The 20,207-nt window shown below is 45.0% G+C and overlaps 1 protein-coding gene across 3 annotated transcripts in view; it reads right to left on the bottom strand.

Annotated features, from left to right (window-relative positions):
- The window catches only part of fbxl4 (F-box and leucine-rich repeat protein 4), a 118,340-nt gene that overhangs the window by 31,167 nt on the left and 66,966 nt on the right, over positions 1-20,207 (bottom strand). For all 3 annotated transcript variants that reach the window (XM_038799540.1, XM_038799542.1, XM_038799541.1), the window contains exons 4-5: positions 15,799-16,043; positions 13,464-13,677 (exon numbers count right to left, since the gene is read on the bottom strand). In XM_038799540.1, coding sequence (XP_038655468.1) covers positions 13,464-13,677; positions 15,799-16,043 — 459 coding nt within the window. The remainder of the gene's footprint in view (positions 1-13,463; positions 13,678-15,798; positions 16,044-20,207) is intronic.

Here is a 20,207-nt window from a genome sequence, read left to right as displayed (position 1 = left end):
GGTGAGGTGAGGGAATCAATGGGGAAAACATGCTTGACCGCGCCCTCACCAACCACCCTGCCATAGGTGGATCTGTCCATGAGTATATAGTTTGCAGTGGCCACTGCACAGTCCTTGTGAAGACAAAATCCCATCTTCGCACTGTGTGGCACAACCATCATGCTAAATGGGAAAAGATTCAGAATAGATCTAGCAACTCAAACTATGAGGTGCTGTGGGCCATCAGCAGCTGCAACATTGTACTCAGCCAAAATCTGTAACCTTATGGTCTGGCATATACCCCACTCCACCTTTACTACTTTATGTCTGGCATATATCCCACTCCACCTTTGCTACCAAGTCAGGAGATCTACCCTGATCCAGTGAAGGAGCAGCACCAAGCTGAGTGAAAAATGAGGTGTCAACCTGGTGAAGCTACAACACAGGACTACTTGCATGCCAAACAGCACAAGCAGCAAATGATAGACAGAGCTATGCGATCCCACAACTAGCGGATCAGATTCAGCTCTGCAGTCCTACCACATCCAGTCATCAATGATGGTGGACAATTAAACAACCCACTGGAGATGGAGACTCAACAAATATTCACATCCTCAATGATGGAGGAGCCCAGCACATCAGTGCAAAAGACAAGGCTGAACCATTTGCAATAATCTTCAGCCAGAAGTGCCGAGTGGATGATCCATCTTGGTCTCCTCCAGAAGTCACCAGCATCACAGATGTCAGTCTTCAGCCAATTCGATACACCCCGCGTGATAGCAAGAAACCGCTGAAGCCACTGGATACTGCAAAGGGGTCCTGACAATATTCCAGCAAATGTCTTGAAGTCTTGTGCTCCAGAACTTGCCACGATCCCAGCCAAGCTGTTCTAGTACAGTTACACCCTGTTCAAAAAAGAGGAATAGGGATAACCCTGGGAATTACAGGGCAGTTAGTCTTACTTCGGTGGTAGGCAAAGTAATGGAAAGGGTACTGAGGAATAGGATTTCTGAGCATCCGGAAAGACACTGCTTGATTAGGGATAGTCAGCACGGATTTGTGAGGGGTAGGTCTTGCCTCACAAGTCTTACTGAATTCTTTGAGGAGGCGACCAAGCACGTGGATGAAGGTAAAGCAGTGGATCAAGTGTACATGGATTTTAGTGAGGCATTTGATAAGGTTCCCCATGGTAGGCTTATGCAGAAAGTAAGGAGGCATGGGATAGTGGGAAATTTGGCCAGTTGGATAACGAACTGGCTAACCGATAGAAGTCAGAGTGGTGGTGGATGGCAAATATTCAGCCTGGAGCCCAGTTACCACTGGCGTACAGGGATCAGTTCTGGGTCCTCTGCTGTTCGTGATTTTCATTAATGACTTGGATGAGGGAGTTGAAGGGTGGGTCAGTAAATTTGCTGACGATACGAAGATTGGTGGAGTTGTGGATAGTGAGGAGGGCTATTGTCGGCTGCAAAGAGACATAGATAGAATGCAGAGCTGGGCTGAGAAGTGGCAGATGCAGTTTAACCCTGAAAAGTGAGAGGTTGTCCATTTTGGAAGGACAAATATGAATGTGGAATACAGGGTTAATGGTAGGGTTCTTGGCAATGTGGAGGAGCAGAGAGATCTTGGGGTCTATGTTCGATCTTTGAAAGTTGCCACTCAAGTGGATAAAGCTGTGAAGAAGGCCTATGGTGTGCTAGCGTTCATTAGCAGAGGGATTGAATTTAAGAGCCGTGAGGTGATGATGTAGCTGTACAAAACCTTGGTACAGCCACATTTGGAGGACTGTGTGCAGTTCTGGTCGCCTCATTTTAGTAAGGATGTGGAAGCTGTGGAAAAGGTGCAAAGGAGATTTACCAGGATGTTGCCTGGAATGGAAAGTAGATCTTACGAGGAAAGGTTGAGGGTGCTAGGCCTTTTCGCATTAGAACGAAGAAGTGTGAGGGGCGACTTGATAGAGGTTTATAAGGTCATCAGGGGAATAGATAGAGTAGACAGTCAGAGACTTTTTCCCCAGGTGGAACAAACCATTACAAGGGGGCATAAATTTAAGGTGAATGGTGGAAGATATAGGGGGGGATGTCAGAGGTAGGTTCTTTACCCAGAGAATAGTGGGGGCATGGAATGCACTGCCTGTGGAAGTAGTTGAGTCGGAAACATTAGGGACCTTCAATCGTCTATTGGATAGGTACATGGATTACGGTAGAATGATGGGGATGTAGATTAATTTGTTCTTAATGTAGGACAAAGGTTTGGCACAACTTCGTGGGCCGAAGGGCCTGTTTTAGTGCTGTATTTTTCTATGTTCTATGTACACTGTCATCTATCCGGCAATGTGGAAAATGGCCCAGGTATGGTCCTGTACATAAAAAGCAGGACAAATCCAATCTGACCAATTACTATTCTCTGGGTAAAGAACCTACCTCAGACATCCCCCCTATATCTTCCCCTATATTAGGCCAATGAATTGGCTAATAGGCTGTATTCTGCCAGGTAACAGGCAGTGATTGGATCCTACCCGAGTATGAAGCTTTTTCAGAGAGCCAAGGAAAGAACAGTCAGGTCCTGGATGCTCAAAGGAAAGGAGCTGCTCTCTCTCTCTCGCTCTTTCTCCCATTTTCTCCAGAAAAGCTGTACAGCTACTCTATTTCTGAAACTGTGGAGACCTGAATGAATCTACAGTGAAAATCATTCCAGACTGAAGCCAGAAACTTAGAACTGAAAGCCTAGATTGAAGGAAACTGCACTAGAAGACAACAGTCTGCAGACTCCTATTTATTTATTTTTACATCCCTCCCCTATTCCCCGTGTTTAAATGAATAAATAAATAAATGTGTATATAAAAATATATAAAGGGTGGGGGGAAAGTCAGGAATTAGATAATAGTTGACCGATAAAAGTTGTATTTGCTGCACATTTATAGTTTTGTTATTAATAAAATTAATTGTTTAACTTTACAAACCTGGCGCGGGATTCTCCGAAATGGAGAGAAACAGCCGACGCCTGAGTGAAACCCGGAGTGTTTCACTCCGGCGTCGGAGGCCGCTCCTCGCTCCCTATTCTCCCCCCACCGTGGGGCTAGGAGCGGCAGCGCGTGAATCCCGAGCGCCCGGCCTTGACGCTTGCGTCAAAGCGGCGCGCCGGGAATGACGTGGCCGGCGCCGCCGAAGTGACATCAGCCGCGCATGCGCAGGTTGGCCGGCTCCAACTCGTGGATGTGCAGTTGCCGTCTTCCCCTCCGCTGCCCCGCAAGACATGGCGGCTTGATCTTGCGGGGCGGAGGAGGGAAAAGAGTGCCCTCCCCTTTTACAAACGCCGGCCCGACGAACGGTGGGCACCGATCGCGGGCCAGACATCTGATGAGCATGCCCGTGGTGCTCGATCCTCCCTCCGCCCCCCACAGGCCCCACACTTACCAGTCGTGCGATGTTCACGCCGGCAGCGACCAGGTGTGGCTGACGCCGGCGTGAACCAGTCGGGTTCATCAGGCCGCTCGGCCCTTCCGGGTCAGAGAATCGCCAGCTGCCGTGAGAAACAGCGAGCGGCGATTCTCCGAGCAGCGTGTCGCAAAACAAGACACGCCATTTTGGAGGGGGTGGGAGAGTCACGGGGGGTGCCAGGGCGGCATGTCGTGATTCGCCCGACCCTCCCCCGATTCTCCCACCCGGCGTTGGGGGCGGAGAACCGCGCCCCTGGTGTTTGTAGTTATTGGGTATCCAAGGGTCAAAAACCTTGGGTGTTTCCTGAGAATATTTTATTAATTTCAATCGCGTTGCAATTCCGGTTCCAGTGGGGCTGGAATTGACCACACTTCTAGCCCAGGAGGTCGTAGCAAATGAGCCACATCATATGACCCCATGTATTTAAGCCTTTGGGACAGTTGTAATATTAAATTTCCAGCCTCCCAGATCAGTGTGCTGATAACCTCCAACCTGAAAAGAACAACAGTAGGTCTTCCGACCGTCCATGGAGCCAGTCCCAATCTCTCAAATCTCGAAGTATGTTTTATTTTAAAGACAAGTGACCATTTCCAGCCAGCCTCCATACAGAAACCTCATCATGCTGCATCTTCATTCGCTTTCAAGGACTTTCCTGCTACTGTCTCCAATGAGGAACTCATTTGATCTGAATTCCACAATGAAGAATACACCCTCAGGACTTTGAGTTTCCGGACTCTGGAAATCACAAACTAATAATCGTTTGTGTTTTTTAACCTTTTTTTATCCATGGTTGTGAAACAAACTCTTTTCTATTCTCCTTACTGTACACGTATGAGGTTATGAATATGAAAATGAAATGAAATGAAAATCGCTTATTGTCACGAGTAGGCTTCAATGAAGTTACTGTGAAAAGCCCCTAGTCGCCACATTCAGGCGCCTGTCCAGGGAGGCTGGTACAGGGATCGAACCGTGCTGCTGGCCTGCTTTAAAAGCCAGCGATTTAGACGAGTGAGCTAAACCAGCCCCTATGTGCTTATATCATGTGCTTATACTTAAAAGGGGATGAAACAACTGGAACAATGATTAGCCGGAAGTGGGAGAGGTTGTAACAGATGTGGCAAAACCTTGTTCCACCCCGTTTATATAGAATCACATTTTTCCCTCTCTGAAGACAGGTCATGCAAACTAAACTTTAACGGTTTCCCTCCCTCCCCATGGATCTGCCGGACCTTTTTGATTTGATTTATTATTGTCACATGTATTAGTATACAGTCAAAAGTATTGTTCCGTGCATGCTATACAGACAACGCATACCATAGGGAAGGAAGGAGAGACTATTGAATGCAATGTTACAGACATAGCTAGGGTGTAGAGAAAAGATCAACTTAACACGAGGTTGGTCCATTCAAAAGCCCACCAATGACTCTACTTTCTCAGAAGACTAAGGAAATTTGGCATATCAGCTACGACTTTGACCAATGTTTACAGACGCACCATAGAAAGCATTCTTTCATAGACATAGAATTTACAGTGCAGAAGGAGGCCATTCGCCCCATCGAGACTACACCGACCCTTGAAAAGAACACCCCACACCTCCTACATATCCCTGTAACCCCATCTAACCTTTTTTGGACACTAAGGGCAATTTAGCGTGGCCAATCCACCTAACCTGCACATCTTTGGACTGTGGGAGGAAACCGGAGCACCTGGAGGAAACCCACGCAGACAAGGGGAGAACGTGCAGACTCCGTGCAGACAGTGACCCAAGCTGGGAATTGAACCTGAGACCCTGGAGCTGTGAAGCAACTCTGCTAACCACTGTGCTACCGTGGTGCTGTATCACAGCTTGGCATGGATCCTGCTCTGCTCAAGACCGCAAGAAACTACAAAAGGTCGTGAATGTAGCCCAATACATCACGCAAAGGAGCCTCCCATCCACTGACTGTCTACAATTCCCGCTGCCTCGGAAAGGCAGCCAGCATAATTAAGGACCCCATGCACCCTGGACATACTCTCTTCCACCTTCTTCTGTCAGGAAAAAGATACCAAAGTTTGAGGTCATGTACCAACCGACTCGAGAACAGTTTTTCGCTGCTGCCATCAGACTTTTGAATGGACCTACCTCGTATCAAGTCGATCTTTTCTCTACACCCTAGCTATGACTGTAACATTATATTCTGCAGATCCCGCCGAGTTAGAATCCAGCCCCCTATTCTTCGCCAAGCCCAAACTGACACAAGCTAACCAGGTGACCTATGGCCTATTCCTTTATGTCTAACTTTGTTTCTCTTTAACTGATTTTTCCTTGAGTGTGTTTCTGAGTGAGTGACATAGCATTAGTTTGTTGGGTTGAATGTCTGAACAAATAATCCTCCTTATTCAAACACACAAACGCTTGCTGCTTGTTATGCAAATTGACCACATATCCAGAGGTTAAGAAACACACACCCTCCATTTCAACAACACACAGATTAAGAGCAGAGAGGGAAAGGAATTGAGGCTTCAGTTCATGCTCATTTCTGTCCGTAATAACAGCCAATTATTAAGTATAATTATATGCTACAAAAGTAAATGTCACAAGAAGCTAAATTGAAATTAAAGCAAGTGTGTATTTTATGCAAAACATGTTGTTATGCTCAGTATAAGCTTGATAATAGTATAATATTTGATATTATGAACTGTAAGGTTGTACGTTTTGCAAATGGCCATAAAACCTGTTAAGGTGGCTACATTGTATCATATGACTACAGTCAGTATTTAATTCTGTGGCCAATATTTAGTTATATGTGGACCTAAATATGGGTACCTCGCAGCAACCTTATTGCGCCAGGGTGAACCAGCATTTTAGGAATATTTAAGCTCTGGACCATAGAATCCGGAGGCCAATATTGAACAAAGGAGCTTATTTGAGCTCAGGTTGGGGCAGAGATAAAAGTGAATGGCCATGGTCAACTGTTTTTGTGTCATGGTGGTCTGAACCCCAGTTGTGTTAACCCTGCAGTCATGTGACTGAAACTAACTTTCTTTAGAAACTTCAGGGACTGCACTTTAAAATGTCCTGAACAAAGCAAATTCAGGAGAGGAAACATCTGAAACACCAAGAAACAAATGAAATATATGGAACAGCTGAAAGTCTTCAAATTTAGCCAAAGTGCTGTACTTGCTCCAGCTTCCACATCCATCCAAGAACCAAATCTCCTGGCTATTTGTCGAAAAGCTCTTCCTTGATCCAGCTAAATGATCAACTCAACTCAGATGACATCAGGCCTGCATCGACATAGAGACGGAGTTATAAATGTTATCCTTGCGGCTTTAACTTCATCTGTATCTGATCTTTGCACGCGTGATAGTGAGCGAGATGAGTGATCGAGACATTGCACTTCAAAAAACTGTAGCAATGGGTGATAGTAAATAACGGTTATTTTTAATATTACCAAAAAGCCTGCTGCTGGAGTTTATCTTTAAATGAGAAAATATAATTTAGGTGGTTAGGTGGATTGGCCATGCTAAATTGCCCATAGTGTAAGGTTAATGGGGGGATTGTTGGGTTACGGGTATACGGGTTACGTGGGTTTAAAGTAGGGTGATCATTGCTCGGCACAACATCGAGGGCCGAAGGGCCTGTTCTGTGCTGTACTGTTCTATGTTCTATGTTCTATAATTCTCACGGTAAGGAAATAGACACACCTTTCATAGAAACATCCTGATTCTGGACTGCAAAGAACCAGACAAAGTCTGTCCCTAATAATGTCTCTAAAATGATCCTTAAAACCAAATATATTTCTCCTATGACATATTGCTTTATAAAGTTCCTCGCCGAGGTCAGAAGAAATTACTCGGAAATGACTAGTTTCTCCAAGATCTGGGGCGGGATTCTCCGACCCCCTGCCAGGTCGGAGAATTGCCGGGGTGCGGCGTGAATCCCGCCCCGCCGCTCCGATGCCGGCTACCGAATTCTCCGGCGCTGGTTTTCAGACGGGGGCGGGGATCGTGCCGCGCCAGTCGGGGACCGTTGGCAGCGCCCCCCTCCAGCAATTCTCTGGGCCCCGATGGGCCGAGCTGGCATGAAATGGACATGTTCCATCCCGACGGGACCTGGCTTGTCGGCCGTCTCGTGGGGTCCTCGGGGGAGGTGGGGTGGGGTGGGGGGGGCGAAGGTGGCCTGGCCCGCGATTGGGACCCACCGATCTGTGGGAGGCCTTTGCCGTGGGGGCACTCTTTCCCTCCGCACCGGCCTCTGTAAGGCTCCGCCATGGCCAGCGTGGAGAAGAAACTCCCTGCGCTTGCACAAGAAACACGCCAGCGGTTTTGTGCATGTGCAAGAACACGCTGGCAGTCCTGTGCATGCGCCAACTCGCGCCAGCCAGCGGCGGCCCTTCGGCACCAGTTGACGCGGCGCCAACCCCTCCAGCGCTGGACTAGCCCTGGAAGTGTGGAGGATTCCGCAACTTCCGGGCGGCCCAATGCCGGAGCGGTTCGCGCCGCTCTTGGCACCAGTAAGGGCCACCCCGCCAATTGTGGGAGAATCCCACACGTGGTGTCTGAAGTGTGACAGACCACTACACATTTTGCTATTTTCACTAGCTAACTCTGGTTTCTCACGTGAGCACAGCCCAATTATTCAATTTGGCAGGGGGTACCCTTCCAGCCCAATGTATGTACGGATTTGTGCTATTTGTTCTTGGGATGCGAGTGTTGCTGGCATGTCCAGCATTCACTGCCTTCTTTAATTATTCTTGAGCAGGTGGTGAACCGCCTTCATGAACCCCTTAGTCCACGTGATGTAGGGAGGGAATTCCAGATTCTGACTCAAGTGATAGTGAAGGATTTGCGATATAGATCCAAGTCAGGATGGTGCATGACAAGAGGGGAATTCGTCAGTGGTGGTGTTCCAATGTATCTGCTCCCCTTGATCTTCTAGGGGACACAGGTTGGAGGTTTAAAAACTGCTGTCAAAGAGGTCTTGGCAAATTGTTGTACACACCTTGTAATAATTTCTATTCGTATTACAAGTACCCTTACATTATACTGCAATAAAGTTGCACTAAAAATCCGCTAGTTGCCACACCGGCGCCTGTTCGGGAGAATTCAGAATTTCCAATTCACCTAACAAGCACGTCTTTCGGGACTTGTGGGAGGAAGCCAGAGCACCCGGAAGAAACCCACGCAGACACGGGGATAACTCCGCACAGACAGTGACTCAAGCCAGGAATCAAACCTGGGTCCCTGGCACTGTGAAGCAACAGTGCTAACCACTGTGCTATCGTGCCGCCCATGTGCTGTTGGCAAAGGGAGTGAATGTTTAAGGGGGTAAATGGGTGCTGTCGAGATAGGTGGTTTTTTTCTTGGATGGTGTCAGTTTTCTTGAGTGTTGCTCAAGCTTCAATCATTCATGGTAAGTGGAATGTTCCATCACACTCCTTCTGACTTCAGCTTTTGGCGAGCCAGGAAGTGAGTTATTCTCTGAAGAATGTCCAACCTCTGACCTTCTCTTGTAGCCACAGAACTTGCATGCCTGATCCAGGTGAATTTCTGGTCAATGGTAACCCTCCAGGGTATCCATGGTGGGGGATGCAGCAATAGTAATGCCATTGAATGTCAAGGGGAAATGGCTAAATTCTTTCATGTTGGACATGGTCTTTGGCAGGCACTTGTAAAAATAATTATAATAAGTAAAATGAAAATATTATGAATGAATTAATCCAAATGACGACATAGCCCTGGGGATCTGACGGGGCACATTTAAAGGTCCTGAGGGAAATAAATAGGAGGCATAGAAATTAGTGAGACAGATTTTCACTCCTGGGCAGGTAGCTGCAATCAGGAAATCTCCTGGTTCAATGTCCCAAGTAGCACAATTTTCATTCTGTCATGCTCTTCCCTACACGCAGATAGAGGAGCTGCCGAGTACTAAGGCAAGTTGTGTCAAAATCTTGCCTCGGTGTCTTGAGATATCGTCCCAGTTGTTTTCTCATACAGGCCCCCAAGCCCTCATTCCTTACACCCCCAACTCAGGCTCATGCCTTGCCACCCCACCCCCAATAGTTTTCCATAGCGTTCATGTCAATCTATGACCATCAGTCACCCCCCCCCACACCACACCATCACCCTCGACCCACCTCCTTGGCCCCTTACAGAGAGAGGCAGGACTTTCTTGTTCAATTTTTCAAAGGCTGTCCAATTAAATAACTTGAAAGTTTAATAGTTCTATATATTTCTCCACCTTTTAAAAGCATTTGCAACTATTTAAAGATTCAAAACTGCCAAGTTGTGGAATAAGGCCCTTGCTGCAGCAAAAGTGGGGTTTGTTTGAACTTAGCACCAAGTTCAAATGGCCCTGCTGAGTTTGGGTTTCCCTCATGTGGGAATCACATTCCTCGCACTCCCAGCATCTCCCGACTTTGGTGAAAATAGGGTCTGCTGGGTTCTGGTGGGGGGAGGGGGGGGGCTTCTGGATTGGGCGCCACCCATCATTTTTAACACTGCTAATCAAGAAAGAAGTTTCCACGACAACGCAAAAATCCAGCCCAATATTTCAAGATTCTTTTTAGAATTGATATGTGCCAGAGGATTGGTGATTGGCCAATATAACCCTGATTTGAATAGGGGAAAACAGAGTTTACCTGGGTTATAACATGTACAGCATAAGAAAATAATTAGAAGCAGCCAACACAAATTGCAGAAAGGAAGATTGTGCTTGACAAACCATAAAATTTGCTGATGGGGGTAAGGGGGAAATGCAATGGACATAAGAAATAAGGAGCAGGAGCAGACCATACAACCCCTTGAGCTACTCTGCTATTCTATATGATTATGGTTGATCCTTGGTCTCAACTACACTTTCTTGCTAGCGGCCCATATGCCCAGATTACCTAAGGTTCCAAAAATCATACTTAGTCTGAGATATATTTAACACGACTAAACAGAGCTTCTGTAACCCACCAAGATGGAGTATTCCAAAGATTCACAACCCTTTGAGTGAAGTAATTTCTCCTCATCTCAATCCTATAGATTGACTCCTTGTTCTGACACTGTGCCCCAGTATTCTAGACTCCCTAGGCAGGGTAAACAACCTGTCAAGTCCCTTCATAATCTTGTCTGTTCCACTGAGAGAATCCCCAATTCTTCTAAACTCGTTAAATGTATTTAACACTTCACCCTAGGGGTCCACTGTCATCTCAGGAACTAATCTTGCAAACTTTTGCTGCATTGCCTCCACGAAGCATATCCTTCTTTAAAGATGAATTGAAAAACCCTAACTCTAACCCTTTTCAACTAGAACAAGACTTCTTTATCCATGCATTCCAGTCTCCTTGCAATAAAGACTGAAATATCATTTTCCTTCCAATTATTTGCTGTATTTGAATGTAAACTTTCATGTGTTTTAATCTCTCAGAACATCAACAGTAAAAGCTTTTTGAACATGCTTTACTGCTCTTGCTACCAAAGTAATACTGGCAATCACACATCATACTCCATCTGTCACCTTGCCCACACACTTAACCTCTCCATAATTCCTTTGTCGCCTCTCCATGCCCTCCTCACAGTTTAAATTTACTCAGCTTTGCATCAGCAAACCTAGACTCATTAGTCCGTTTCTTTGTCTCACTCAATAATAAAGAATGTAAATAATTGAAGCCCCAACACTGATCCTTGTGGCAACTAGTCACAACCTGCCAACTTGAAAATACTCTTGTTTATTGCTCCTCATTGCTTCTTATCCATTAACTAATCCCTGCTCCATGCTAATATGTTACTCCAACTCCATGAACTCTCATCTTGTGTGGTAAGTTATTGAATGTCTTCTGGAAATCTAAATATACTACATCTACTGATTCTCCTTCAGCTATCCTATGAGTCATAACCTCAAAAAAATTGAATTAATTTGTCAAATAAGATTTTATTTTCGTTAAACCATGTTGACTTTGTCTGATCATACTCTTTTGATTTTATAAGTGCATTGTTAAAACTTCCTTTGTAGTATATTCTAGCATTATCCGTATGACTGACACCAGGCTAACCGATTTAAGTTTCTTGCGTTCTCTCTCTCGCTTTTCTTGATTAGTAGCGTTACATTTTCTAACTTCCAATCTGCTATTGGAAAAATCTAGGAATTTTGGAAAATCACAACCAGTGCATCCTCTATCTTTGTAGCTGCTTCTTTTCGGACACGAGGAATTTTCCTTATTCTTTCACGGGATGTGAGCCACACTGACAATGGCAGCATTTGTTACCCATCCCTAATTGGCTTGCTCGCCACTTTGGAGGGTAGAGTCAGCCACTTTGCTGTGGGTTGGGAGTCACAGTCCTTCCCTGAAGGAACATTAGTGAGCCAGATGGGATTATAGGTCAATCAATGATAGTTTCATGATCGCCATCCTGGAGACCAGCTTTATATTTGGGTTTATTAACTGAATTCAAATTTCACCAGCTGCCGTGGTGGGATTTGAACCCATGTCCCCAGAGCCTTAGCCCGCGCCTCTAGATTACTAGTCCAACGAGATTAATCCATCGTAACTCCCCACAAACAGTAGGATGCAGTCCCTCACAAACTCTGGTGCATCTACCCCGTATGAACCGCAGCAATTCCAAGGTGGCAGCTTCTCAAGGGCAATGAGGGCAATAAACTCTGCCTTGCCACACTCACATTCCAAGAATGAAAGAAAGGTTCCTGGGGATTTGTTGGATTTTGGTCCCTTAAGTTTCTCTCATACTTATTCTCAGTTGATAGCAATTACCTTATGTTTCTCACTCTTTTAGCTCCTTGGTTACCTTCTATTTTTGGCTTGTAATTTGCGTCTTCTGTTGTGAAGACAGACACAAACACTTGTTTAATGTCTCTGGCATTTCTTCATTCCCCATGTCTCTGCTCCTTAGAGACCAATGTTTACTTTAGCTACTCTCCTTTTAACATACTAGGAAAAAATGTTACAATATGTTTTTATATTTCTGGATACATGGGCTGCCAGAAAGCTTCGAGAAGGTACCACACAGGAGACTGCTGGAGAGAATGAAAGAGTATGAATTCAGTGAAGAGTTGCAAATTGGATTAAAAACTGGCTACGTGGAGGAAACAGAATCGGAGGAAAGGACCATTTTCAAAATGTTTGAAGTGGGTAGACATACCTCACAGGGTTTTGCTCATGCAAAGCTTCTGTTTCTCAGCACATCAATGATTTGGAGAGGTTTCCAAATTTGCAGGTAATACCAAATTAGGAAGCATGGTAAATAATTTTGAGTAAAAAATAAAGTTGCAAGAGGAGAAAAGCATGTCAATATACTTTGAATGGGTAAGGTACTTTGGCAGTTCAGGTGGGTAAAAGTTTGTATGCTTTTTTACACAGGGTAGTCAAACACTTTGTAAAGTTGTGGAATCGGACAGGTAATTGGGTCTGCTACCAACTTGGATGAAAACTGCAATGCAACGTCAAGCTGCATTAAAAAAAACTGAGAGAATGTTTTGCAGCTTCAGTGTACTTTATAATCTACAGCAGTTTTTTTTCCATAAAATGTTTTTAGTTTGGGACTCCACTACCCACACTCTTGAAAACTTTTAGAATTGACCTGCATTCATACAGCTTCACCACTACAGTGAGAATGCAAATTTGCAGCCAGGTATCAATTTAGCTCCCACATTCCAAATCACTCACTGCAGGTCAGACCAAAAGCATAAACACCACCTTAATTAGCTTTCTACACTCTCTTGATAAAAATAGAACAAGCAATGAGCATTATTTATCTTTAACTGTTACCTATGATGCACTAAATCCCAAAAAGTCAGGTAAAGTTGTCAGGGTCCATCCAGATTCCAGGGGATTGCAACGATAGGGGCAAGTCCACAGGGCAAACAAATAGGACTGTTCACAGTCTTATATCAAACAGAAAACAAAATCAAAAACAATGGGACCACCACTCAAACAAGACTGTTTGTAAAATTATTTGAAACTGTGTTAATTATAAGACAAGTACTTCCTTCATTTAAAAACATACACAAGAATCGTTAAGCAATTCTCTGTCGGTGCCAATCACCACAGGAGTTCCTACCTCAATTTTTGTGCGGTAAACGACCAGACGTCGGAGACCTGAGATCTTGGCAATATGGCAGAAAGCCCGAGTGTTTAGTTTATCACAGGATGAAAGGTTCAGCTCCTGGAGGTTTGGGCACATCTGAGCAATAACCTCGAGGCAAGTTTCATTCAGGAAGTGGCAACAGGCCAACTCCAGACGCACCAGCTCAAATCCACACACTTGCATGAATCTGCACAGGAAGCACAGCAATCATAGGGTTAAATCCTGTCAAAGTAGTAGGCGTCAAGCTGTGAGCGTATGCGCCAGACATCACATAAAGAGACAACGTCAGGAGTAAGCTATAGAAAAACAGCAGATGTTTCACTGGAAGTGAAAAGGTGCAAAGTTCTGAATTAATATATGGAACAGATCTGAAAATGGGTTACTGCTTGCAGATATATTAATTCGGTAGGTAAACCAACACCTTAATTAAAGCAGTCAAATACTGCTGCTTATTATTTAAAAAAATAATCCAACCTGTCAATTAGGAAATTCAGTTCATCCATGAAATAAAACAAGTGTGCAAAAATAAATGTTGCAATACGATGAACAGTCTTCGCAGCAATGATATGTCATCCTTCTCTTTCAGACGCTGACTGACCTATTGTGCATTTTTGGCATTTCCTGTTTTTATTTCAGATATTATTGGGAAGAAAAAATCACTTTATCACCACTTTATTTAAATGAAAAATAAACAAGTGGCTACGAAGAAAGACTGCTTCTGTCACCATCAGACAGCAACAGCATAAGCAGAGACAGTTAAAATGATGTGCAAAGTATAAAAGAACTACAGAACCACAAAAAAAGATGCAATTATGTAAGATAACAATAAATTACTCACCAAAATTAGTTTCTATTTTAACAAGGCCTCCTAAATATGCCACATCCAATACAAACAAACTGAAAATAACAGCGAAATACTGAGAAAAGGTGCACTATGCAGGAAGTCAGAAATTGTCTTTGGTTAAATGTTTGTCCCCAATTCCTCAATTGCAATGGACTAATCCTTGTTAGAATACATCCTGCAATGTTAGAAAATGGTGAGTTTGTAGATATATTGCTTTGACGCTCTGTAATTATGGTTTGTGCACTTTGAATTGAGGAAGAGAAGAGCTGCCGATTAAAAAATGTAAAGACAATTTTGATGTGTCTGGGAGCACAACGTCTTGCAATAGTGTCGTGTAGAACAGAGTTAATAAAGGGTGTGTGCAGACGTTTCCTTTTTCAGCAGCACATCAAAATTCAGGTAGACTGCTTGTTCTGTACTTTTCAAAATGCTAGCATGATGGCAACTTTAGTGAACGTCTGCAGGTAGGTCTTCCAACCTGATCACTATCTCACAAGGAATGTGAGACTGGGCACGGACTGTTTAGTGACCGAAATGGAGGGGGATGAAAGGGTTTTGATACCCTAAATTGAAAATAAAGGGAACATTTAACAATGGAGAAGCTCTGAATTAAATCAAATTTCAAATATATTTAGTACTCAAATGGATTCAGTATTCATAACCCCTTTCAAGAAGTAAAGAATTTTCAGAACTGCAAGACAAATGGCAAAAAATTTATATCAGTCTGGGAAAGAGTTCCTAACACTACAACCACAAGAAGCAGGACTTTAACTAGTGGATATACTTCATGTACTTCATCAACTCATGGAATGCCTGACCTGAAATGTTTCAGATCTTGAGGCAATAGGGTCATCAGGCACAGAGGGAAATGAGGCTCATCGCCCTCTGATCAGTGCTGAAGCAGTGTGAAGCGCATTGGGAACCAGCATGCAAACTGCACCAGACATATCAAAGCAAATTAATCACGGTAGTCCCCAATAATAAAGCTTCACTGTGGTAGTGATGGTCCAGAAGCCAGGTGCCCATTTGGAATAGGTGCTTCAGCGGAAGGCCAGTTTACAGAAAAGAAAATCAAAATTTCCTCCTGGGTATCCTTGTCAATAGGGTCAAATCTCCTTCCCCTACTTTACTTATTTGATTTCTAAAGTCTCAATGGGTCATTGTCCCCTATACTGGGATTCTGTCAAAGAAACATGGGGTAAAAGCTGCCAGCAGCCCTTCAACAGCCAATGGTACTTGCCATTCACAAGTGTGTTATCGATAGGCACTAGGAACATCACAAACATACTTAAACGAGCTGCCTTGCATCACTGAATTGAGGTTACCTCGACAACCACAGGCCGCTTCACCAGGTCCAGAGCATTATCTCTATGGTTGCTGATCACTAATGACGCACTTGGATCTTTAACAACCTTTGGTGCCTGCAGTAAATTAACTTCATTCGGGAATTACATTAACACTGACCTGCTGAATCCTTGCATGGAGATAGATCCCCTGTTCCCAGTCCAAGACAGATTCAAACACTGCACATGAGCACATCGTGACTGTAGGTGCTCCAGAGACGTATCATCCAGGCCTGTCCAGTAAGGTTGCAAACTGAGCTGGACATACTGAAGAGGATCATAGCAATGTTGGTGCAGCAATTTGCAGGTCTGTGCCAACTGACAAAGATCTGGCACTGTCAGATGACTGAGTATCAGCTGGATTAACTGTGGGGGGGGGGGGGGGGGGGGGGTGGGGGAAGAAAATAAACCAGAATGAAAACCAGGTACATCTTCCTACGTTCTGCTCCTCATACATACTTACACATGAGAATATAGCAGCTTTCATCAAATAGGACTACATTACAGTAGCACCGTGGGTAGGACGGTTGCCTCACAGTTCTAGGGTCCCAGGTTCGATTCCCAGCTTGGGTCACTGTCTGTTTGGAGTCTGCAAGTTCTCCCTGTATCTGCGTGGGTTTCCTCCGGTTTCCTCCCACAAGTCCTGAAAGATGTGCTGTTAGGTAATTTGGACATTCTGAAATCTCCTTCCGTGTACCCGAACAGGCACCGGAATGTGGCGACTAGGGGCTTTTCACAGTAACTTCATTGCAGTGTTAATGTAAGCCTACTTGTGACAATAAAGATTATTATTATTACATTAGAATGTCAGCCTTTTGGGAAAATCTGAACATCTGGAGGGGGAGGTTTGTTCATAGACTACACCGATTGCACAGGACAGACAGCACTGCCAGCCACTACATGCAAAGCCCATATGGCATTCACGATTGATATTATGGCGAAAATATGTGCAGCTCACGGCCAGTGGTGCTGTCTGTCCCTGGGGCAATCGACATAGACATAATTTGTGTAGCTTTGAAACATGCTACATGAACACATTTGTCCCATCTCATTTTCTCTACCAACTTACTGCCCTTCGGAAGACGTCGATTCCTTTTGGGACATTGCTCAATAAATCACCCAAGTGGTTATTATTGTCATGACAAGTTGGCAGTGTCCACAAACAATTCCACTGCAGGAGCATCACTGACTACTGTAAGCATGCCTCCACGCAGCCAGATCACTATGTAGCAATCAGAACAGAGATTTTTCAGTCCTCAAATGTAACACGTGTGAGTGAATTATATTGTCCCTTCTACCAACGTTTCAGTAGAGACCTGTGAATTAGCAAACGGCCGGGATCAAACCCGACATCTCATCAACTCACTGCATACATGCATTGAGCGATCACAGGAACACCAGCCAATGCTACTATTATTCATGGCCAACAGCTTTTACTCTTTCTTACAGAGTACAATTCAAAACATGCGGGAATAGAAATACAGAGAGAGAGAGACATAATTGAGCATTTTCTGAGAAGGTGCCTGGGATACAAAATTATGCTCAGTAGTGCCCACTATTTAGTCACCAAGTGTGCCATTCGGGGACCAACATGGCATCCGATACACCCATTAGTCCACATAGGCACAGGCGTTGGTGAGTGCGTGCTCAGCTAACATCTGTTGGGAGTAAGCAGTTCACGGCATTAATCAGTAAATCATGCTAATCTGACACCAACGCTGCCAATTTGGAGTTTAATGCTCCAGCTCATGCCATCTCTTAGCCTCACATAGCCGAGCATGTGTTCAGCAGCAGGATCACCCCACCACCAGCCCTATTGAAATGGGTCATCAACTACTTACAGGTTATTTGCTGGTTGATTTATTTTGGCTGCTGGTACAATTCTACAAAGTTTTTGGGTGAGGGTCTCCAGGGTTGCTTCAGGTTGCAAAGGTCATGAAGGGAGTGGTGTGGCAGGTGGAGAGATGTTTGGAAATGTCAATACCTCTGCACAAAACAGCTGCTCACAGAGACGGTGCTCGAGTAGGCATTTCCCTTGGAATACAGTATGACTGAGAATGAGCAGAGGTCACGCAGAGCAGGCCATGCTGATAGAAAGGGATGGAGGGAGAGAGGACAGGAAGGTGGTGGGGGTAATCTAGATAGGCTTCTAAAGCATGGGATGTCTGTGAAGAATTATTTAAAGTGAAATACTGGTAACTAAAATCCTAATGCCCCATTTACCAACAGCCGTACACACCTTAGCGACCGCCTTTCACTAACTGTCCCAGTGCTGACGACAATGCAAAATAAAAGCCAAAATAAAGATTCTAGACCAAATTTAGAAATGAAATAATGCCATAATGCATGCAAACATCAACAAATTATACTGAGCACTTCTGAAGTGTCTGTCTTCCATGTGCCTTTGTCTGGCCTCGTGCTGAATTTCAAAGAAAGGAAACTTCTGATGGTCCCAGAGGATGATTTTGATGAAAGGGCAGCACGGTAGCATGGTGGTTTGCACAATTGCTTCACAGCTCCCAAGTTCGATTCCTGGCTTGGTTCACTGTCTGTGCGGAGTCTGCACGTCCTCCCCGTGTGTTCGTGGGTTTCCTCCGGGTGCTCCGGTTTCCTCCCACAGTCCAAAGATGTGCAGGTTAGGTGGATTGGTCATGCTAAATTGCCCTTAGTGTCCAAAATTGCCCTTCGTGTTGGGTCGGGTTGCTGGGTTATGGGGATAGGGTGGAAGCGTGGTGCTCTTTCAAAGAGCCCATGCAGACTCGATGGGCCGAATGGCCTCCTTCTGCACTGTAAATTCTATAACCCTGAGCCTAGAAGGCTTGGCTTAAGAATACATGGTGTTATTTTGCGACAGGACAGCACATTCCTATTCCACGGAACCACTGCCACTCTCCGCGGGCAGCATCTCAGCAATCTGCAAGACTCTGCTGATGTCTGCAGCCACAGTGGCAGCTATCTGACCTTGCAAGAGAGCAAGGAAAACTTACCTGATTTTGGTCCGAGTCTCCATTGCAGTGCTCAAGACGCAATTACTGATGCTGCAAAGGGAGTTGAGACATCAGTTATCACCCACTGCATCCTGGATAGATTCACAAGTGTGCTAATGGAGTTGGTGACTACTTAAATGCTGAGAAGGATAGGCTCCTGGTGCAGTGGTTAGCACTGCTGCCTCACGGGGCCGAGGACCCGCATTCGATCCCGGCCTCGGGTCACTGTCCGTGCGGAATTTGCACATTCTCCCCATGTCTGCGTGGGGCTCACCCCCACAACACAAAAAGATGTGCAGGGTAGGTGGATTGGCCAAGCTAAATTGTCTCATATTTGGAAAAAGAGTCTTGGGTACTCTGATAATAAAAAAAGGATAGGCTACAAACTTTTGGCTAATCACTTTTGCCTGTTGGTGCCAGACTCCTTCATGTTCTTTAGCATTGAAGTTTTCTGGCAGGCAATGCATCATGCCTTGTGCATAGCCATCTGATGTGCTCTGTGTGCTGATCCATTCAAATGCTCATCTGAATCCTCTGTACCCGAACTAGTGTACAACGCGACCCGACTATCCCCCTCTCATTGCACTGCTGTGGCCTACTCGCACCCATTGTAGATCTTGCCTCTAAGCAAAAAGCTCTAAATATGTGAAGTATCTGAGCTGCTGGTTGTGATTGCGAGTGACGATGTGTCTTCATTTTCATTGCCTTCTTGCAGTTCCTTCATTTCCTTGCACTTCTAGGGTGTGTAAAGGGAGAAAGGCACAAGAGGCAAAAAGAAGAGATGTGAGGAGCAGGACCAGGTATGAGGATATCAACATCATGATCTTCAATTGATTCAGCCTACTGCCGGCCACAGGTTCAGCAATTGCTGCTTCAATAATAGCCAGCATAATCTTTTCTTGGGGGAAGAGGGGGATGCTTATTCCTCTCTGATCAGCTCCCACTACCTTGTCCGACAATTGAAGGGAAATGCGTCAGTGAGTGTGATGCAATGTGTTTCGATGAGCTGGCTGACGTGGTTTAACAGCTGGCAGTGTGCGCATTGTGTGAGATGTGGGTGAGGTTTGTATCAGTGCTAAGTATGTGAGGTGAAACATATGAATGTTAGTTTGAGTCCTGATTGATAGAGATGTGGGTAGGTGAGTGATGGGAATGGGGTGGGGGATGTGTGTGTGTGTGTGGTGAATTGAGGGATATCCGAGGCTACTGATGCAGATGGTATGATGCGGAATTTAAAAATGCATACATTGACGTTGACCATTCACGCAAGGTCATTGAATTTCTTGTGACACTGCATCTAGACCCTCAAAAGCTTGATTCCTGGCACTACCCTGCTCTCACTGATTTTGGAGCACAAATCTGGCATCCTCCTGGTCATCCGTGGACAGATGGCATTTTTCTTACTTTGTGCCTCCTCCACCAAAATGTGCCTTGGAGTAGGCACCCACCCATCGTATGCCACTTGAAAATGAAAATCGCTTATTGTCACGAGTAGGCTTCAATGAAGTTACTGTGAAAAGCCCCTAGTCGCCACATTCCGGCG

The sequence above is a fragment of the Scyliorhinus canicula genome, chromosome 6 (genome assembly GCF_902713615.1).
Source record: "Scyliorhinus canicula chromosome 6, sScyCan1.1, whole genome shotgun sequence".
NCBI classification, from domain to species: Eukaryota; Metazoa; Chordata; class Chondrichthyes; order Carcharhiniformes; family Scyliorhinidae; genus Scyliorhinus; species Scyliorhinus canicula.
This window is presented reverse-complemented; position numbering and strand designations above follow the sequence as displayed.